Here is a 21,770-nt window from a genome sequence, read left to right as displayed (position 1 = left end):
AGTTACTGGGTGAGCTGCCTGTTCCTGCATCTCTTGACTTGATGTTCATAACATATGGCTGGACTTGATACCTGGGAAAATTGCTTGAACTTCTGGAAGCTGCATAATTTTCCTGTCCTGGCTATAAGATGGAAAGGTTCACAATAAATCTGGTGGGGTCTTTTAACAGGAAGCTAAATACCAACCCCCCCAAAAAAGCCCACCATCTCCCCTATTTCACAGTTAAACATAGTGACAAAAAATTCCCTGAGACTAAAGAGGAGACAACAGATAGCCGATGCAGGGAAACTTAATGGGGGAAACAAATCTTAGGTGAAGGTGGCATTAAAAAATTAGCTCGGCTTCTCTGTTGCTCCAGAGAAATTGGTCCCTGCCCCTGATTTATACCTGCAGAGGATGTGAATATCTTAACTACAGAAATATTTCATATGCAGCCCTTTTTATATTCAACACAACAAACAATAGCATAAAGAACTGAAACCATACAGACTGTATAGAGCTGTACAGTTAAATACCTATCCTGTCTTAAATTTTGATTACTGGAATTAAAATAAAGTGCTTATTATATTCAAAACAATTGCAGACCTGGATTTTCACTGCCCACCAAAACTGTGGTATATTTAAAACTTTTCTTTATGACTATAAAACCTTGCAATGTGTCTACCTAAGCAAGGAGAGGGAGGAATGTCTAGTGTCAAAAGCACAGCTCCTTAATTTTGTCCATTACAAAATGAACAAACACAAAATACAATCCTTTTGCACACATGTCATTTCTCAAGCTGTTTCTCAGTCATTCACCTGGAACTGGAAAAAAATGAAACCACAGAGGACTGTACCACTTAAAACTTCCTATCAACAGCAGACAGGTAAACTTAGTAAGTCTTCCACCTCAAAACGCCTTCCTGCTCCACCATCAGACACACTGTGGCCTAGCCCTTGCCCTGTTTCCCCACTTGAAAGGCCATTATTCAGAATTCCAGCTCCATAAGCATTGGGCATGCACAAAGGCATGCAGTCTGTCATCTTGCTCAGACAGCAAGACTAATGGCTCTAAAACCTTCCAAGCAGCTGCCTTTAAATCAGGTCCTGTATCTGGCAGGAGACACCTGCCTCTGCTTTTGAGCATCTGCTGCTTTTTTCTTCTCCTGTTCCTCTGCCTTCTTCCGCTCCTCTTTGAGCTCCTTGTATCTCCATTTGGGAATCTGCAAATAGGGGTCATCCTTTGCGCTGCTCCTCCTTCTCACCTTTTCTGGCTGGAAGGTGGGTGGAGGAGCCTTGCTGATACGGACTTTGGGGATGACAAATCCCGGCCGGACGCTGCTCCGTCTAAGCAGGTGGAGTGGCAAGAGGCTCGCTTTCCTTGTGGCCACGGTGCTCACTTGGGAGACTGCAAGGCTGATGGGCTGCAGGCTGGCTCGACGGTCCTTCTTCTTGGGGATCAGCGTGACCTTGGAGTTCTGAAATAGCTTCTCATAGCTGCTAAAGTGGTCTTTGTCCTGAGATCGGATCTCCTCGGCTCTCTGCTTCCTAAGGATTTCCTGCACAGCCAGTCTGCGCTTCCCCACGGAAGGCGGGCTGCCTGGGCACACCGTCCGGCATGACAGAGCAATGAAGGGACTGCTCAAGCTTGTTGTCACCTTCACCATGTGATCGAGGACTCCGTCTTCTTCTGGGCCATAGAAAGTCCGGAATGAGATAGCTGCTCTCATGCACTCAGAAATCCTCTGCAAACAACTTTTTGGCTCTGCAGCCTTGGCGAGAAGTTCCTTCATCTTTGGCCATTCTGGTTTGTATTGATCACAAAACTGTTCCGGGCATGGCCTGTCCATCAGCTTTTGCATTATGAAGGCAGATTCTGATCTTCCTGTGTAACAAGCCCATTCCCATGAAGTCAGTCCACGGCTTGGGTCAGTCGCATGAACATTTGCCCCTCAAAGAAAAGAAAAACAATCAGTTAATGAAACTGCCCATGCTTCTGTTGCTATGATCAGAGTGGAATCAGGCAGATCCCTGCAAGAAAACATCACATATGAAGTACTACAATATTTGTGTAAAAATGAACACTCAATAGAGAGATCAGGGTTCCTGACTTTCTGAACTCCTGATTTATTTTAAAAAATAATAAAAGAAATTAAAGCTGTATATACGAAATTCACTTAAAGCAATGCAAAGAATGACATAATGAATTTCAACTGCATTGTATGTTGTCTTCCCTTTGCACTCATTGCTGCCACTTAGAAGAGAGACCTTGGGCTAATGATCACAAGTTCCATGAGAATATCAGCTCAGTGCTCACTAGGGGCCAAAATAGCAAATAAAATACAATTAATTTCTGCCCCCAAAAAATAGGGAAAAATAGATTAAAAAATAGGAAAAAATAGAGACAACGCGACACGTACAGATCAGGTTCTCTTATCTCTGAAAGGACACTGCAGAATTTGAGAAAGTTGACACGATGGTGACAAGGGTGATCAAATATTAGGAAAGCTTCCATACATGTCAGAGAGTGGTAATAGGGGAGATGGAGCTTCAGTTTCAGCCCAGAACAGCTGGTGCCATCTACCTTAGATTACCACCCTTGAGGAAATGTAGTAGTTGGACCAACCAAAACAGATGACTGGGACACATGCTAGACAGCAGAGGATTAGACATTTGAAGTACAGTGTTAGTTCCTGGAAGGAATTGAATTCTAGTGGTTATTATCTTTCAGCCTCTCCTCCCCCATTCCCTAATTATGATCTTTATCCATCCAATTCTGACATCTGTCCCCATCACCATTCTTTCTCCTCAGATGTTCCTGCATCCTTTTCCATCCTTGCCTTCCTTTCGATCTCTCCATGTTCCTATAAGGCCCTTTTCATGAGCTTCTACCCTTGCTCTTCACTCTGCTTTCAGGTGGGGTTACACTCTTCTGCAGGGCACCCGGCTGCCTGAGGAGAGGATACAAGAGTAAAAGAAGGAGCAAGCATCCTAATCAGGTCTGATGTATCCTTTACAACTTCTGTCATACTTCATCCAATGCTGCCACATTCCATGGCAACCAGAAAATTGCAGGGAAGTCCTCTCAGTTCGGTATTGGAGTGGGAGCATGGGCATTTGTCATTGAGGGTGGCATGTGCCTAGTTCTGCTCACACAGAACACCTATGTAAAGGACAGAGGAAGCTCAATACACAGTGCACTTTTGGAAGAATTACTGCAGAACAACGAGCAGCAACAAATGGTTTTGGAAGCTGAAGTCAGCAAGACACTGTTACAAATGCCCAACGCATTATATCTGGTGAATGCTAAAGGGTAAAAAAGATCTGTCCAAAAACTAGCTTGGTGTTGCCCATCAAAAGAATCTCAGAGACGTGTTGAGGACTTAACAGCCAGCACCATATCCCTGCATTGCACCCAAGTAATCCTGGACATAAGAGCTAGGCACACACATACAGCTGGGCACACAAACATACTGTTTTAGAGTATATGGGTGTGTTAGTGAATTAATGAAACAGAAAGGGGAATGAGTGAATATTCCCCATTTTCAGGCATTCATTTTCTTAAGCTGTAAATACTTTGTTTTATATTTTACCTTTAAACTTTGACTGGTCTCAGAGGGAGCTTTGCACACTCCAGAATGTAGACTTGGTTCAGCAGCTCTGCAGCACATTCCCTGGGACAGGCATGGGCACTTTGCCCAGGTGCTTTCAAAATAACTGAGCTCTTTAACATTTGATTGTGTTTTACATGTATCACTGGTCCTGTAGATAATTTCTGGGTTCCTTGAAAGAGTTCCAAGCTGGGATATGAATGGACTACAACATCTGACTTATTGAAGGGCTTCTCTATCTGCTGAAGCACCATTTTCAAACAGCCAACACAAACATAATCACAAATTATATTTTTCAGGGTGGATTATCTTGGTGACAGCATTTCAGACTAGTATAAGACAGACTAGATGTAAGGAATGGTAACCAGGAACCAGTTTGCAATGGGTCCAGTATAACCTTCCCACAAAGGGTGTTTCATCATTACAAGAAAAAAGAGGAAAAAGGAGAGCATGGGGAAAGTGATCAGAAGCTAATTTTCAACTCTATTAAGTACAAGTTGATTCCTAAATCTCTGAGAAAATCCCTAAAAAGCAGATGATAGAGTCACAGACCAAGAGTGAATGTAGATGGAGACACCCTAATCAAAAGAGCTGATCTCAGTTTAAATGCAATTTAAGTGATATTTGCAGAAAGGACTACTCAGAGAGAAAGTACAGGGGCACTGCAGGGAGTCAAGCATGGGGTTGAGACTGGAAAGCAGAGAGGAGGGAAAAAGGAGGAAGATTTAATCAAGAGTTCATTAGCTGTGGAATGAAGAAAGGATTGCAAGTTCTCAAGGGCAGCAGGGTTTGAAGAAGTTCATGACTGCAAAAGCTACAGACAAATCAGTGAGGCAAGGAACAAAGACATACAAAGAAATGTCCTCCTGCTACACTAGCCCATTTTTAAACTATCCTACCCAGAGTTCACACCCCTGAACCTCTCCCATCTCAGGTGAGTCTCTTGTCCTGTCCCCTTCTTAACACTTGCTTGGGTCTGCACGCCCTCCCACTAGAGCTGACTGCGAACAGGGAGTCGTTTCCTTGTTGTACACGTAACAGGCAAGGATTTACCACAGGAAGAACAGTAGCTAAAGGAATTTTCTCCACATATAAATTTGAACAAACAGTATGCTCTGCTTGTAAACAAGGAAGAGGTACAGACAGATGTTTAGTACTATCTTCAAGAAAAAGACATCCCAGCTCTGCTACAGTGCAGCTGTGAGACCTTGCATCAGAGTTGTGTAAAAAGATCTGTGTGAGAAAGTGCTCATGGGGACACCCCACCTTTGCTTGGGGGCTGCATATAAGCTCAGATGCTCAGCTCTGATCCTAGCCTGAGCTATGCCTGTGCCTAGCCATGTGCCTTGCTGATTTGGACCCTGACCCACAGACTAAATTTCTAGTTTTGACCTCAGACCTACCTTGTCTCTATGGACTTGCCTGGTAATCACTGCAGTACTGTCTGATCTTGATTACTGTCGCCATCCCTGCTCCATTTCTCCAAGGAGCACCTTTGCTGATGAGGCTAGTGTCTCTGTGTGCCTTGCTGTCACCCTCGGCTCACCTCCCTTTGAGGAGAAGCCTGCTCTTGCTGCTGACAGATGCGTCCCCGTGCGTTTCGGAAACTTTATCTCAGAAAACAGTACTACAGAGTGTTGAAATCCTGATCTTTCAACAGAAATCGATGCTGACTTTGTACCTTTATCACAAAATCTCTTCTAAGATGTGATTTACTACAGTGGTATTGATTTTCTGCATGAATCAGGAGATGTTTCTGAACAAAGGTCATTCAGCAGAATGCCTCGTCTGGAAGAGACATGAATAGTCATGTCCCTTTTTAAATGTGACAGCAGTCTTATCAAACTAATTGTCATTTCAGTGCAAGTATAGGCTACAAGTGTTCTTTTAGGAAAACTGCATTTGACACTTGCCTGATTTTCCTAGGAAATTGCCCTGAAGATAACTTTCAGCACAACTACTTTGAATACACATGGCCCTTTGAGATATCAATATTGTATTTGATTAAGAAGGTTTGATGTCCCTTTAGATGCAAAATTTACATCCTGGGTTTAAGAACAGGGAGTGAAAGAGCTCAGGCATCTGTTAGCAACCTGTTTTTCACACAGTATTTAAAGCCCAATCTCCAGATCTGTAGCCACTCCCATGACTTTACCAAAGCAGCAATGAGTTTAAACTGGAGATTACAGCAGGGCTTGACGCATGAATTACAACCGGAATTTCTGTGCTCTGGCTTGGGCTGGCTCACTTGCTGAATGCTGGCAGCAGTCTGGTCCTGGCAGCGCAGCCGCCTGTGACAAACTGCTGATGAGCGACTGGGATCCCCCCCTTACTCACTGTGCACTCACAAATAGCAAATTTACATGTTCCAAAGACTCACTTTGAAAGAGCAAACATTATGGCCAAGTGTCTCAGAGCGCCTTAATCTTGTAGTGATTGACCTTGGCCACCCTCCAGGAACTGAAGCTTCTGAAAGAGCAGTCACTTCGACAATCCATCTCTAACCATCTGTCACATGTTGCTGTTACCTCTTCCCTATCTGACTGTGTTAAAACCATGCTTAGGTGGCCAGGGAGGTGAGTTATTTTCATTTACTCACCTGCTGCATTGCCTTAAGTAGATGCCTGTCAATAGAGATCTTACCCAAGCCACTAAACAGATATTGGGTTTAAAAACCTTCTCCTCTTTTTCTAAAGACACATACCTCCTTTGTCACTATGCAAGTAGACCCACAGCTGATTTTGGGTGTTTCCCCCCTATATTTCCATGCATTCTTACATTTTAACATAAAATTTTGCTGGTTAATCTGTGAAATTGATATTTTTCAGTGAATCTTTTAATAACAAATTCTTTCACCTTCTTCAGCAAACTAGCACTTTATTCTCAGCAGCCACTCAGCATCTCGTAAGCCCCAAACTACTTCTCAGTCCATTCTGAATGAGCAGCTCCCTCCCTACATTTTGCCAGACTGTACAGTGCTAAAAAATCAACAGATATTAAAATGAGTGCAGGCAATTTAACACACTTGCTTTACAGCCCCTATTTTGAACTGAAAATGTGAGGACCTGCAAAATACTCACCAAAAAATGTATATAAACTGCAATTTAGAAACTCAAAGTATATTAACTCTGCACCTCTTTAGCCAATGAATGATTTTCAGTATTCTCATGATCTCTGATGCACAAACAGGTCAATACAACTTTCTGTAGGTAAACTCAATTTGGAAGCTAACAAAACCATTTTCTGGCTGACTGAAGATGTGTTCTCCCCAGTATTCTGTTTTCTTATGAATCACGTAAATGGGAGCGTGGCTATTCAGATACCAGAGGCAGCAACTACATAGTGAACTTTGATTTTGATACATTTTGTACAAGAAGTAGAATAACAAAGACTGAGTTATCTATAAAGACAGAAAGGTTGTGAAACACCATCTGGTGACCAAAACAGAAAGAAGAACAATCTCCATTATAATAATAGAAAGTCATGATACTGTAAGGTCAGTTTGACAAGTCATAAGGTCCTGGGTTTGCAGTTTCATTTTAAGTGATAATTTATAACAAGCACTGGGAAATTCTGAACTAGCATCTGCACTAAGTATGTGTTAATCCAGACAGTGCATCTGTGTCTGGAAGTTCTCTAGCTCTGTAGGTCTGACAGTCATTTTATAATTCTGTTTCAAAAAAAATTAACTCCAAAATGTGTGATTTGATTCCAAAGACTTGATTCCAGTATAAGAAGCTACAGAACATTGCAGAAAATAACATGCCAGTTACCTCACCATCCAAACATTTTCTGTGTCCTATCAACATCTAGAAACCTGATATTATGAACATGAATGAAAGTAATAGCACTATGCTTGATAAATACCTGCAAATTAAAATATTCATATTACAAGGGGTTAAACTTCTGTGACAGCAAAATGACTGAAATTAACTACTTATTCAAGATCTTTCTCAGTGAAGTGGACCTGTAAGATTTTTGGTCTAGACAGTAGCAATATTCACATGCAATCTGTTATCATTTTTATAATATTTAATTTGTGTCAAGGGATTCCCTTATATACGAATTACTTAACACAATAAAAACAAACAACTTTGTGCCTAAAAGGTGCTGTATGCTGGGACTGTTCCTGTAGAGACTGTTGCCTGAATGCCTTTTGCTTTTTGAGTTTCCTCTCCAGAATCCCTTCACCTCACAATCCATATGGCTGGAAATTCAACCACAGTCAAGAGCCAACAGCAAGAAATATATTTCCTCTTCTCAAGTATGAAGAGAGGTAGTGAGGCAGAGATAAACCTTTCCACTCCCTGTGCTATGACTCCCTCTTTGCAGGAGATACAGACCCACTGGTGTCCTGTTGCCCATAAGCCTGGAGACCCAACTCAGATCTGTAGAGGTGTTAGAAAGAGAGGTTATTCCCTATGCTGCCAAATCTCCCACCACTGTCCCCTGTGGGATATGAACCCTACACCAAACTCTCCTGACAGAAGGCAGAGCCTCCAAAGCTCTCCATTCCCTGCCCCAGGATCTGCTACAGCTGGAGGTAGAGGTGAAGGTCTGGCTATGGTCCTACCACCATCACACACCCTTGCACCATCACACCCACAGAACTGGCAGAAAGAGACCTGTGTGTCTTTCCCAGCTGTGTCATGAACATCATTAACTGCTTGTCTACAAATCTTGATGATCACACTCCCCGAACTCTCCTCAAGACAATGACTCTTACCCTGAGAGCTCTCGGAGAGATCCGAGTTGAGTTTCCATAGGCAAACTGGGTGCTTCTGCACCTCTCACATGTGGCTTCACCACCTTGTCTACGACTTATCTAAAAGCTGCACCCATTTCCAGGGAAGGCTGCACAACACCTCTCAGAGTGAACACCCCAAAAGCCAATTTTCTTCTTGGTGTTTTTGTGTGACTGTCTAGTATATACAGGTAGAAGATGACAAAGAAGCAGCAAAGCACTTTGCATACCTGCCAACATCAGGGCTTTCACACATTCAGTTCGACCCTGCATCGCAGATTTCATCAGTGCTGTGAATCCAAACACATTCCTCTTCTCAATATCAAGCCCAGGAAAATAGTTCAACAAATAGTTTGTAATGGTTATGTGCCCTTTAAAGAAATGAAAAAACAGAGAAAATGCGTCACAGAATTAAGGCACTGTCTCAAGGTTAAACCAAAAATTACTCCTGCAAGACTGATACCTGGAGAAGTGCAGATAACTAATAAAATATATTTTCTTTGTATCCTCCTCCACTCATCAGAGTCATTAGCCTTAGGGTTAAATGACACTGACTTGTGACCAGGCTAGGGGCCTGGAAACCTGGATTCATACCTTCTCTCAAGTTGCTCTCCCCTATGAAAACTCAATTTAAGGTAAGGGAATAATTGAGAACCACAGATGGTCACCCTGAGATTGCAAGGAACCTCAGTTTCTTGACTCAGTCTGTAGCACTGCAAAGGGAATTCCTACAGTTTATGGAAGGACGACTCATCACCTCATGGAAATTTCTGCAAAGGGTCAGCTTTTTCACTGGAAAATTTGAGCCTTACTATAATGATACTTTATTAAAAAGTGATTACATGCAGTAGTTCCAACCAATAATGCTAACAAACTGTGCCAGGCCTGACACAAAACAAAGAAATATTTTGCGTAGAATCCCACATTTTTAGTTTTCCATCTGACAGTGTAAAACCACTTGTCTGCGCTCCAGCAACAGTAAAATGGGACTGATATTCAGATTTGTTTGTAAAATCAATGAGTTCAGTTCTGTTTCTAAGATAAATTACTTCAATTCTGTTTCTAAAAGCAACTGTTGTTGCCATTCATGTGCCTTGTACACCAGGATAACTGGTGTCAGCAAGGGCATACAAGTAGTTGAAGACATCTCCGTTTAAACAGCTAGAGGACCAATTAAACCATCAAGTCTTTATAATTGGACTATCAGAGTAAGACAAGTATCTAGTGTCATTATGACTCATTCAAAACAGTTTTCCATTCACTTGTCATTCATTTTATGATGCTTTGATGCTTGATAAAATAATGCAGTCTGTCAGGCAGCTGCAACAATCACAATTTAATTACTAGGAGCTGTAAAAATACTCTCTCATCTCACTCTGCAGTCCAGCTGAATATTCTGTGATGCATGTCATTCAAATCCATCTAGAAATCTTACTGAAGCAGAATTTAATTTATACAGAAAAACTTTTAAAGTCTATAGTGCCACATCTGGTACAGATTTCATCAGCAGTTGCTTTGTACCAATGCAGTTCTGCATTCACTTTGGAAAACAAGTTAAGAAAATCTTTACCAATTAATTTAAGATGTTGCCTAGGTGTTACTCTTAATCTCCTAGAATTTGCTGGACCCTGCTACCCTTCTGCATAACTGGAAACTCTCCTGAAACTTGAGGAGATGTAGAGATAGCGCAGATCAGCTTAGCAATACCAGAGGAAACTAAATAATGAGCTCCCTGAACCTTGCGCAGTCTGATGCCAATGAAATATAAAGACACAGCAAGTCACAACAAACTGAACAAAGCAAAAGTGAACTAGGTTCAGGACAGGATCAAGTAAACCAGTCCCACTTACTCAATACAGAGCCTTTGCTTTCACTGACTTTATGGCAAAAGATCAAATCCTAACAGGCTATCGGTACTGCTGGGAGAATATTTGTCCCAGAATTGTTTTACAGGACATGCTCTGTTTTACTGATATACAGTGTGTGTCTTCATGAAGGTTTTGGAGCAGATGAAATACTGATTTTTGACCACAGAAACCAGAGATGGGAACTGAAAGAAGGAGAAATAATAACATAGAAGATTTTTCAGCATTTGTTACATTACTAAAGATTTTCTTCCCTTTCCCAAAAACATGTATAAGAGACATTTTGCAAATCTAGATGATCCTAAGAATCAATCCTGAAAGACCTTGCTCAGCCAAAACTCTTCAGGGGACTACAGATGTTCTTAAATGAGACAGAGAAAAAAAAAGTAAAGTGCAGTAAAATAACAAAGAAATTGAAGAGGTTTGTGATTCTCAGAAGTTTTGTGTCTCAAGGATTCCTGAAAACCTCTTCAGTTTTAATCTGCAGTAGCTTCTGTCCTCCTGAGGTTTGCATCAAATTTCCAGTTCAAACAGATATCAAATTCAAAGCAAAACTCAGAGCTGCCAAGTTTTTGTTTGAACTCTGTCATATGCTTTTGATTTAAGGCCATAAAGTTTCCTTCAGTTCTCTTTCGTCTGGGTGAACTAAAACTATATATGTAAATCATAAACCAGGTGAGTCTTCTGTGATTTAGAGCCTGCTATAAAAGCTGTATGCAGCTCTAAAATAATATTTGTAAGCCTGATCTACATTTTGCCAGATCTATCTTTTGCCAGAACTGGCATGCTAAGGCTACACTTCTTCACCTTGTGAGCCATATTTAAAGACCAGCAGTAGTAGCTTAAATCACTTAATTCCTGCCACAGAAGAAATGCATATAATCATGACAATTTTACCTAATAATCTATGTAATGCAAGCAGAAAGATAATCTGCATAGTAAGGAAGATGCTCCGTCATATAACATCACAATTTTGACTTGTACCTGAAAAACGCCTGTGTTTGGTCTCTGGCTGCTGAACGCTTTCTGATGGATACATTGAGCCAAAGGACTCGATGATCCTTGTAGGTCCCTTCCAACTCAGGACATTCTATGATTTTATCCTGTGGATGCTTTAGGTGTTTGTATTCTCATGTCTCCCTTAATAAACAGAAACTGGGATAACTTCTAATTTTGTGTTCCCAGCTCTACAGCCTTGCCCCAAACTGGCCCCTGTAACATATCTGTAATTTGTGAGCAAATACAACTCTCTCTAAACACCTGCCCTACACTGCCACTGATGTAGCTGTGCCCTCAGCAGCAGCAGAACTTAGAAAAAAAAATTGTAATGTAATTTTCCTCCCCTTTCCCTTTTTTTTGGGAAGCACTCTCATTCCTTTCTTTCTTTCTGCTTATTTCAATCTGTTGTTTGCATTAATTTCCCATTTTTTCTGCTTTGTCCTTGTACTGACATTTAATGATTTTACTTCTGCTTTTACAGCATCACCATCCATTTTTGGGCACCACCTGCTGCAGGCTGAAACAAATGTACTGTTTCGGAAGGCAAGATCCCTTTAAGAATGGATCCCATGTCTGTAAGAAATATTGAGAGACCAAGTGAACAGACCAATTTTCAAACTGAAATTTACAGTCTAAGCAGAGGACTCTATTTCTTGTTATTTTTTTACTAATAAGCTTGTTAAGAAAGTACTGGTTTCCACTGATCCCTCCAGCCTATCTTTCTCATGTCAGCACTTGCAAAAAACTTCAGCTTTAGATACCTTATTTGAAGGATGAGAATCTTAAATCATCAAAAGCAATATGAGAAACTGAATTCACTTATCTTCTGAAACTCTAGCTGGTCTTTAAGATAATTCTATTTAATTCAAACTGATGCTCTGATTCAAGCATCCTGTCTGGGCAGTCATGAAATGGCATAGGCGAGCGTGGATTTTAAACTCCTCTACCAAAACCAGAGAGGCCTCCCTGTCATCTGCCTTAGTATCTGTATCTTGTGTTACAGATGCAGACTCTGAAACACCATGAATGATCCTGCAGGACTGCAGCCTCTTTCACATCCAGGTCCTCCTACGGGTCTGGCCATATGTGATGGTCCACCTGGTCTGTGGGTTGGAACAAAAATGGCATCACTTTCTGAAACCTTCCAGTATCACCTTACAACTAACTGGAATAATGTGGATTTGCTATTAAACTTTACACAGAAAAACCTGTCATTTTGGTATAAATAACAGTGATATCTCAGAATAATTTATTTTGCAAATATATAATTATTTTCATGGTCTAAAGTAAAACAAACAAACAACAAAACAAAAAACCCAAATAAACAAAACAAAACAAAAAATCCTCCATTAAAGGAAAGCCTGAGTAAGCTTGACTTTCAGTGCTTTATAATACACGGCTCAGTGTTACCACTTAACACTCAGCAATAATTAAGCAGCATCTATTGCTCTGTAGGTCCTCTGGTTGCAATGTTAACCTCAAAGTAATCTGTATTAACACTACAGCAATATCTTGTGATAATGAATTAAATAAGCGGTGTCAACACTGTAGCTCAGGATTATCATAGGCAGGGGAAAACATCCAAGTTGTTAAGAGTTTGTGTAAGCTTCTGCTGACTGAGTCATTTCCAGTTGCTTTGGGGATCAATAGCAAGTGCTGGCAGAGAGCGTCAAGTCAATGTCAGCCCGCTGGATTAATTCTGAGCTCATTATCATGAGTTATAAAGGTCAGGAAGGAGTCAGTGTTAAACCTTTTATAGTTCAAATTCATATTAGGGCAGATAAATAAAAGTAGGATAGAGTTTTGGAGACTTCACCACTTTCTTTGGAAAGCTATTATACTCATGATTTCACTATGAACGTGACCATTATGGTCGCAATTCTCTCTTCCAGTACTCAAAACCTACTTCACAGTGACTTCTTTAGCAGAGTTCACTTTTTGGTACGACATGAAGCAAAGTTTGGTACTACCTGGAAATGTCTAGTGTTGATATTACAAAATGAACATCACACTGAACTGCTCCAATCTTTAGACATGGCTTGTAATGTCCATTAATGTTGCCTGATGGAAATTTGTTTCCTGCAGGGTCTGGGAGGAAATGCCATGTCCCATGAACTCCCACAAATATCCCATACTCTTCATCAGTGAGAAGTCATGACAAAGACCAGGTACACATTTATTTGCAAAGTGATCACCTTTGAGTGGCACGCTTGAGGGCTGCAAAGGAAACCATGGCTGCGGAGACAGGCAACCCTTGCAACAGCTTTTAGACTACAAAGTGATAGCCTCCTTGGTCAAATTTTTCCTGATGTACATACTTTAGCACTTTTTTAACACTTGTAGGAGAAAACTACAACTTCCATTACAGGTTAAATCACAGTGTTTCAGTTCTAACAGAAATTATGGACTGCTTGCTTTCCAACTGTACACTTGAAACTAGTAACTCTCTTCAGAGCATCTCTTAGATTTATGTGATCTCTTACAATTGTTCACTGAATATTGCCATGCTGGGTGGGATAGAAGAAAACCTGGGAGTAAACTCTGCTCTCACTGCAGTCTGCATCAGGATTAACACGGTGGATGTCAATATAAATCAGTCTGTTATAAAAGCAGCATTGGCAAACACTGAATCCTACTGAGACTATGTAAATAGTTTGGTGTTTTGTTTTTTTTTTTTAATTTTAACTACAGGGTGGTTGAAGAATGCCTTAGCAGCTAAGATATTTCTTAGTGATTATACATTTGCCTCCAGTCAGCAATTACTACAGACTGACTGAGGTAGGTGCAACAAGCAGGAGAAAAGAGATGCTATAAACTCAAATACTGCATATTACATGACCACAATGTCAACTGGTTGCTTGCCAAAGCAAACACAGGAAAATAAGCTTTAAGGAAAAAAGCAGTATAGTATTGTGCACTTGGGTCAAGATTTCATTTATTTTTAAGTTAAAATAGTTAATGGCATCTACTAGAAATGTATGGCTTTTTCTGTTTTAGTTCAAAGAAAATAATTACAAACTTACCTGGGAGTGGGCTTGGCCAGGATTATTTTATGCAGACTAATTTCTTTTAGGGCTTTGAAAAAATCTTAAAAATAGTAGCCACAACACACAGTCCTCCTAAGACCCAGTATGTCAGGAGTGAACAGAAGAGCCTTACCTGCCTGTGCAGCTGTAATTAGAGCCGTGTTCCCTTCGTTGTCCTGCCAGTTCACATCAAGGTGAGGGCATTGCGCTAAGGCTATCACAATATCCACATAACCTTGGTAACAGGCAACGATAAGACCATTCTGGAAGTAATATATAAAGAGAGAGTTAGGTTTGTTGGACTTGGAAAAGTTCACTGAGGAAGACCACCAGTCTGATTTTTTTTTTCAGACTGAAGAACTGAAGAGGTATCAGCATAACTAGTGATGAGCTAAAGACACAATGTTCATATCCAAAACACCACTTTTTATCTCTGCCCTTTGGTGAGTAATGTTTGGTACTCCTCAGAAATACCTAAGAGAGTAGGTATTATATTATGCTACTTGGAAAGTAACTGTTTATAAATGGCTTAAGCTTATATGGCTATATACTCTATATTCAAATGAGAATAAATCAGATTTTATTACATAATAAAATGAACCCAGAAGGTAAGATGAACTGGAGCTGCTCTGAATATTAATTATCTGGAAAACAACTGCTTGTTCTCTGAAGAGGAAGTGGTAGGCAGGAGTTGTGTTCATAGTGCCTGTTGCTATCTTTAAATACTTCAGGTTTCCTATTAGAACTAGACTTTTTTTATAGCTATAAATAAAATAAAATTGCTTTTATAGTTCCTGTTTAATGTGCTTTATGACAGCTGGAAGCTGTAAAACTTGCAGGAGGAAGCCCAGCCAGCATAACCTTATAACTCCGCTTGGTACCCAGACAGCGTTTCACTCCACAACGGCAAAATGACACCTTCCTTAAAATACAGCAAAATACACTTATTGTTACCTAAATGGCACTACAGTAGTTAATCCTGGCTTCTCACTTTACCACTAGGATTAAAATCATTATCACCAGTCTTCAGGATTATTCAAACAGCCCCATGTTCATCTGCATGGGGCTGATAGGTGTAGAGGAGGGCGGGTGCAGATAATTCAGTGCTTCCTGCTCACCCTCTTCACTGCCAATGCATGACTCAGTTTTATTGAGCTCAGCATCAGTATCTGACTATTGAAAAAGATAAGGGCAGAGACACAAATTTCAACCTCTCTGGTAATCCTGCCTGCCTAAAACACACTCACACAGCTGCAAGTTCATAACCATAAAGGACTAGCAAGCAGGAGAACTTGGTTATGAAAACTGAATGGCCCATCCTGAGGACTCCAACATTTCTCTAAGTGGTTCTTGCCTAAACATTCTATTTTTTTTCCCCATGGACACTACGGAGACAGAGACATCCAGCAAATGACAGCAACTGTGGCTTCTGATTTTTTGTTATTGTAACAAGTTAGTTAATATTTCAGAGTCCCATTTCATTGTTACTCTGAATAGTCCTTTTGGATAAGGTGGCAAACAACACCATTAAGATACAGAGGCAATGCCAACTCCTTGGGCTGCTCACAGGCTATGTAGGGTATTTCTCAATTACATCTTTCGATAAAATTATTACTCTGATTGCTTTTATTCTCAATTCACTCTTATCCTCAGTATGAAGCAACACCCACCGCTGCTTTATAAAGAGCATCTCCATTTCCTTGTGAAGAACCTGTGATACTTCAAATCATTCTAATGAAATTGTATAGAGGATTCTGCTTAATATCAGATATATAGAGATAACCTGAAATATTATTCACTAAAACATATATATTCTTCTGGTGGGATTGTTCAGATTAATCCAAGTTTCTTAGCTTTAAAAATAAATGTGTCAGTGTCCACTTGATAAGGACTTGAGCATTATTTTAGTTCTTTAATAATTTCATTTTTTCACTTGATGACAGGATATAGGTCTTTCCAACTCAAAAAACTCACAGATTGAAAACATTCCCCAGTCATTCAGTAAAATATCAGTTACTAATGACAGTGGAAAATCTCAGAATCACAGAATGGTTGGGGTTGGAAGGGACCTCTGGAGATCATCTAGTCCAACCCACCTACTAAAGCAGGTTCACCCAGAGCAGATCACACAGGAAGGCGTCCAACTGGGTTTGGAATGTCTCCAGAGAAGGAGACTCCACAATCTCCCTGTGCAGCCTATTCCAGTGCTCTGGCACCTCAAAGTAAAGAAGTTTCTCCTTACATTCAGATGGAACCTCCTGTGCTTCAGTCTGTGCCCATTGACCCCCAACCTATTGTTGGCCACCACTAAAAGGAGCCTGGTCCCATCCTCTTGACACCCACCCTTGAGATATTTATAAACATTGATGAGATCCCCTCTCAGCCTTCTCTTCTCCAGGCTGAACAGATCCAACTCTCTCAGTCCTTCCTCATAAGAACGATGCTCCAGACCTCTAATCATGTTTGTAGCCCACCACTGGACTCTGTCCAGTAATTCCTCATCCTTCTTAAACTGGGGAGCCCAAAACTGGATGCAGTACTCCAGATGTGGCCTCACCAGGGCAGAGCAGAGGGGCAGGATAACCTCCCTCGACCTGCTCGTCACACTCTTCTTAATGCACCCCAGGATACCATTGGTCTTCTTGGACACAAGGGCACATTGTTGAGTTGTGGTCAACCTTTTTTGTCCACCAGGACTCCCAGGTCCTTCTCTACAATACTGCTTTCCAGAAGGTCAGCCTCCAACCTGTACTGATCCCTGGGTTTATTCCTCCCCTCCTCTACACCTGCCCTTATTGAATTTCATCAGGTTCTTCTCTGCCCAGTCCTCCAGCTTGTCCAGATCTCACTGAATGACAGCAAAACCTCCTGCTGTATCAACCACTCCTCACAAAACTAAGTATACAATAGTTTGGAGACCTAAATTATTGACAATAAGAATTGTTCACTGAAAAAAATGGCATTTTTGAAGAGAGCAATATTTTCAAAAAGCTGTAAGAATAACTTAAAGTAGTTATAATCTCTAATGGAAAAAAAAAAACTGTTTCACTCAGTATCTCAAGGATATTTTCACAGTATATTTTCTCACGACATTTTTGTGTTCTAAAAATATTTTCCAGATGCTTAAGAAAAAAATCTTTTTTTTGCTCTATTTAAAAGCAAAACAAACTGTAAAACAGTAAAACAAACAAGAACCAACAACAAACACTAGCTCTTTTTTGTGAGAGGCTTTTGCTTTACAGTATTTAGGGACTTTGGTCCTACTTTTAGCGGGTATGTCCATCAGATAAGATCTAACACACACTGGCATTCTGATTTCAGCAGAAATGAGACACAAATGATATCAAAATTGTTCAACCTCATTCACCATTCTGAGTTTATAAATCAGAAGGATTACTTAGATATCAGGATTTTCTGAAATGTATTTTCCAAAGATGCTATCAAAGACTGTTTGCTTAAGGATACAGGAAGGCAATGGAGAATGGGAACTTTCTGAGGGATTACCTGATGCACTAGAATGGAAAATTATTTTTGAAAGATGGTTATATGAATCTGAAGCAGGTCAGATAAGAGTGTGAGGACCTGGTGTTCAACAGAGCGTACCCAGTGCTCCCTAGTTGAGAGGCAAAATGAGCAATCACGCAAGGACATAAAAACAAGTTGCTTCATTGCCATATGGTTCCCTACACTGTCCAGGGCTGCAGGGGGATGGCTTTCCTTTCCATAACTCTTCCAAATGTGTCAGATATTGAAATGAGGTGCAGGAGGCTACAGCTTTGGAATGAAAATTGTAACAAACAAACCTCTGGATTTGATGGTTATTTCCTGGAACCTGGTTCAAGGATACCATGATAATTTGTGGTTTCAGGTTGCTTTTTCGGGTGTTTTGGTTTTTTGTTTGTTTCTTTTTTGTTTTGTGTGGGGCTTTTTGTTTGGTTGTTTTTTGTTGTTTGTTTTTTTTTTTTTTCCTTCCTTGCATCTATTTCTGGCCCTGTCTGTATGCTGCTTGCTGAAAGTCAGTACAAGCAGATCAGCTTGGACACACAATCAATCAATCACACTGTGAGTTATTAGACTAGAATATTTAACTTGAAATACCAATAAATTATATTATCCACAAACAAAATATACTACAAACTCTTTCAACTGTCTCAATTAATGCATATAACTGTTACAAAATTACTTTTGGCCAGTTGCCTTTTGGAGCAATTGGTAAAGCAGCAACCTGTATCACAGCAGTCTGCAGAAAAAATACAGCTGTGTGCTTAATGTTTTGGTTTTGTTTTTTGTTTTTGTTCTTTTTTTAAAGATAAAAGTAAAGCAGTATAAAAGATTTTTAGCTAGAAAATTCTGAACATGAGTAATCTGGTTATCCTCAGAAAAGAGATGACATTTTATCTCATTAGTGTCCTACCAAAGCATCAGTTGTCCTCCTCCTCTTATGAAGAGTCACAATGCAACTCTGAAGTGGTCAGTGTACACGGAAAAAAATATATTTCTTAAACTGATACTTACTATTATTTTGTTATTAAGACCAGTTCTCAGACATATTCACTACATGTGAAAGCTTAGGAAAAGGAAGACTGATAATTCTTAAATGCATGTTCTCTCCCTAAAACTTCAACCTCTCTCCTTCAACACATCCTTTTCCCTTCCATATGTCCTCAGTCACCTCTTATTTTAAATCACAATAAAACCTCAAACTATTTCCATTAAGATATAATATTCAGTTCTTAGAAGGAATGCCTGTATATATGTCACAGCATGCAAGCCCAGTGTCCCTGCTTTTCCAGGACCACTGTGTTAGCTGAGACTTGCTCTCTCCAGGTCAGTGTCCGGGGTTCCTGCCCATCATTCTCCCAGACCAGTGAAACAGAACAGGCAAAAAATCTGGTTTGATCTTCTGTGCATAAGAGACCTTAAACATGAAATCACATTCCTGGCTTTGGACTACAGGAAAAAGGATTTCTTCATTACAGGAGGCTGGGGCTGCTGACTTCTCCGAGGTTCACAACAGATACTATTTCATTTTTCAAATATTGCATACAGGCTCTGCATGACAAACGTGAAAGCATGAGTCATCCATCATATCAACTACATTAACATTTACTGTCAATTTTCCACATAAGGGGGTGTTGAAATACAGCTCAGTAACAGGTTTCTTCCAAGTAGAAGCCATAATACTGCCAGGTGTTGAGGGCTCTGTCTTTCCTCTGTGGAACATTTGGCATTTTACAGAGCTTCCCCACTGTTTTTCTATAGCGTATGACATATTCTATGTAACTAGCACAGTTCTGAAAGATCCTCCTTTGTTTTGAAGTGACAGAGTTAAATGAACAATATTTTACAATACATGACAAAACAGTCAGTCTGGGATAAATTACTTATTTCCCCTATATTCTAAATAAAGTATAACTAATCTTCCTAATTTCATCCCAGAGTACATAAATAGGCGTTGCAGGCATGGGACTACCTGAAGTTAATCAGATGTTGCAACACTTTCCTCAGGCAGAGTTTAGGAATTGTAAGAGTTTCATAGCACTCTTCTGCAATCAGACTGAAAGTATCATATTAAAATTTGCTACAAAAGCAACAACTTGAAATTTGTCTGTTTGAAATAGAATAGAATAGTCTTGGGAAAATTTTGATTCATTTTAATGTGATATTTCTTCATGTGCCTTTGATTTCATGTAAGACTGGAACAGTGCTGCCACTATGAAAATAAACTCCACTCTGCTCAGCTGTGTTGGCTAATGACAGAACAATGTGTTTGATTAGGTGAGGTCACACATATCTCAGGAGATAATTTTGTAAATCAGATGATATGACAAAATTACAGATGTAAGGCTATTTGTACACTAGTTCATTACAAGTAATAGAGATCACAAGAAATACTAGAGGATCAATAATGAACTCAAGCTGAACAGCAGAGCAAATCACATACAGCATGCAATTATTTTAGCTTTTCAAAAAATCCCTTCAGACAACTTGTTTTCTACCAAGGTGCTGAGAATGAAAACAGATTATTATCGCATTTTGCCTGTTATCCCAGACAAAAATAGGCCTGGCAAAAGACTAAATTGTCATTACCCATTGCTTTACCTGAGCATCATGATAAACTGTCCAGTTGCTTTATATATATCTGTAAATATTAATGACAATTCTGCAAGGTTGGTTTAACAGCAATGAGTAAAACTGCATGTAACTGAATTAAATGAGCTAATGACTCATTGTAATCCACAATCATATGAAGGGACAACTATGAAAATTATGTCTAAGTTAAAAGTATATTACACAAACAATATCATGAGTAATAGAGATGGAAGAATAATAAAGCATGAAGGAATATAAAGTTGCCTTTAAACTTTTTCTTGTTGATTTACTAAAATAACAGGCTGCCCAGGGAGGTTGTGGAGTCTCCTATTCTGGAGACATTCAAAACCCGCCTGGACGCCTTCCTGTGTAACCTCATCTGGGTGTTCCTGCTCTGGCAGGGGAATTGGAATAGATGATCTTTCAAGGTCCTTTCTAATCCCTAACATTCTGTGATTCTGTAATTATTCATATATTTAATATTTCGTTATACATAACACACAATTATAACAGAACTATGTATAACTATTACTCACTATAACGTAATTCACATACAAAGAAAAAAAAAATAAATCAGGTCAAGTATTTCAAAATAAATCTCCCAAAATTATTTGAGGGAAATTCTGATCTCCACTGAAAACTCTGCAGCGCTGTGAAACCTGGGTTAGTGGAGAATCTGGATTTACTTTTTATTAAAAAAGAACAAAATTTTGCACTGAGCATCACTATCCATTATAATTTGTCTATAATGCACAAACCCTTCCAGTCTGCACAAAGCAATCTGAGAAACTTTCATAAATGGCTTGAGCTTGTATTATAATTGCTTCAGCTGATTAGATCAATGGTGACTGAGATGAGGTAATTATTCAGGTCATCAGTCCTATGAAAAGTGGTGTCTATGTGCTACAGAAATCCATCAAGCACATAAGCTTTAATATTATCTGCACAAAATAATTTAGTCTGACCTTTTAGAGAAAGGGCTGCAAGAGCTTAGTCACATACAAATTCATATTGGGAAAGAGACAAAAAAAAGAATGGGGAATTTAATTTTGTCTGAGTGTTACTTGGACAAAACCCCATGTGTCTGGTGAGGAGCAAGGGGTAAGATGCTGATTTTGCCAGACGAAGCAATCAGACAAGTGCAAAAGAGTATTTGAGCAGAGACAGAGCAGCAGCACACAAAACTCTCTGCCTCCTCTGCATAGGAACACAGTAGCCTGAAGCACACTCTTGTATTCAAAAGCAAGCTTAAATGACACTGCCCCTTCCAGTGCCTGGCTACTGAAAGCACAAAATTGCCACCTTTGCTTTACAGCATTATGAGTGCTCACAGATTCATTTCACAGCACGAATTGCACTCTGCTAGCTAAAAACACGGGCCACTCCATGGACATGCTGATGATAACCCACCATTTTTACCCCTCTGTTTTGTGGAATATGTTTGGCTTCACTT

At 39.9% G+C, this 21,770-nt stretch overlaps 1 protein-coding gene across 1 annotated transcript in view; it reads right to left on the bottom strand.

Annotated features, from left to right (window-relative positions):
- Positions 1-1,079: 1,079 nt before the first annotated feature.
- Positions 1,080-21,770, bottom strand: part of ANKRD33B (ankyrin repeat domain 33B) — a gene marked incomplete at both ends in the record, with an annotated part of 44,635 nt that continues 23,944 nt past the window's right edge. The window contains 3 exons of the mRNA XM_082044913.1: positions 1,080-1,930; positions 8,565-8,705; positions 14,358-14,487. Coding sequence (XP_081901039.1) covers positions 1,080-1,930; positions 8,565-8,705; positions 14,358-14,487 — 1,122 coding nt within the window. The remainder of the gene's footprint in view (positions 1,931-8,564; positions 8,706-14,357; positions 14,488-21,770) is intronic.

The sequence above is a fragment of the Streptopelia decaocto genome (assembly GCF_964273445.1).
Source record: "Streptopelia decaocto genome assembly, chromosome: 2".
Lineage (NCBI taxonomy): Eukaryota > Metazoa > Chordata > Aves > Columbiformes > Columbidae > Streptopelia > Streptopelia decaocto.
The sequence above is the reverse complement of the archived record's forward strand: the minus strand, read 5'-3'. Positions and strand labels throughout refer to the sequence as shown.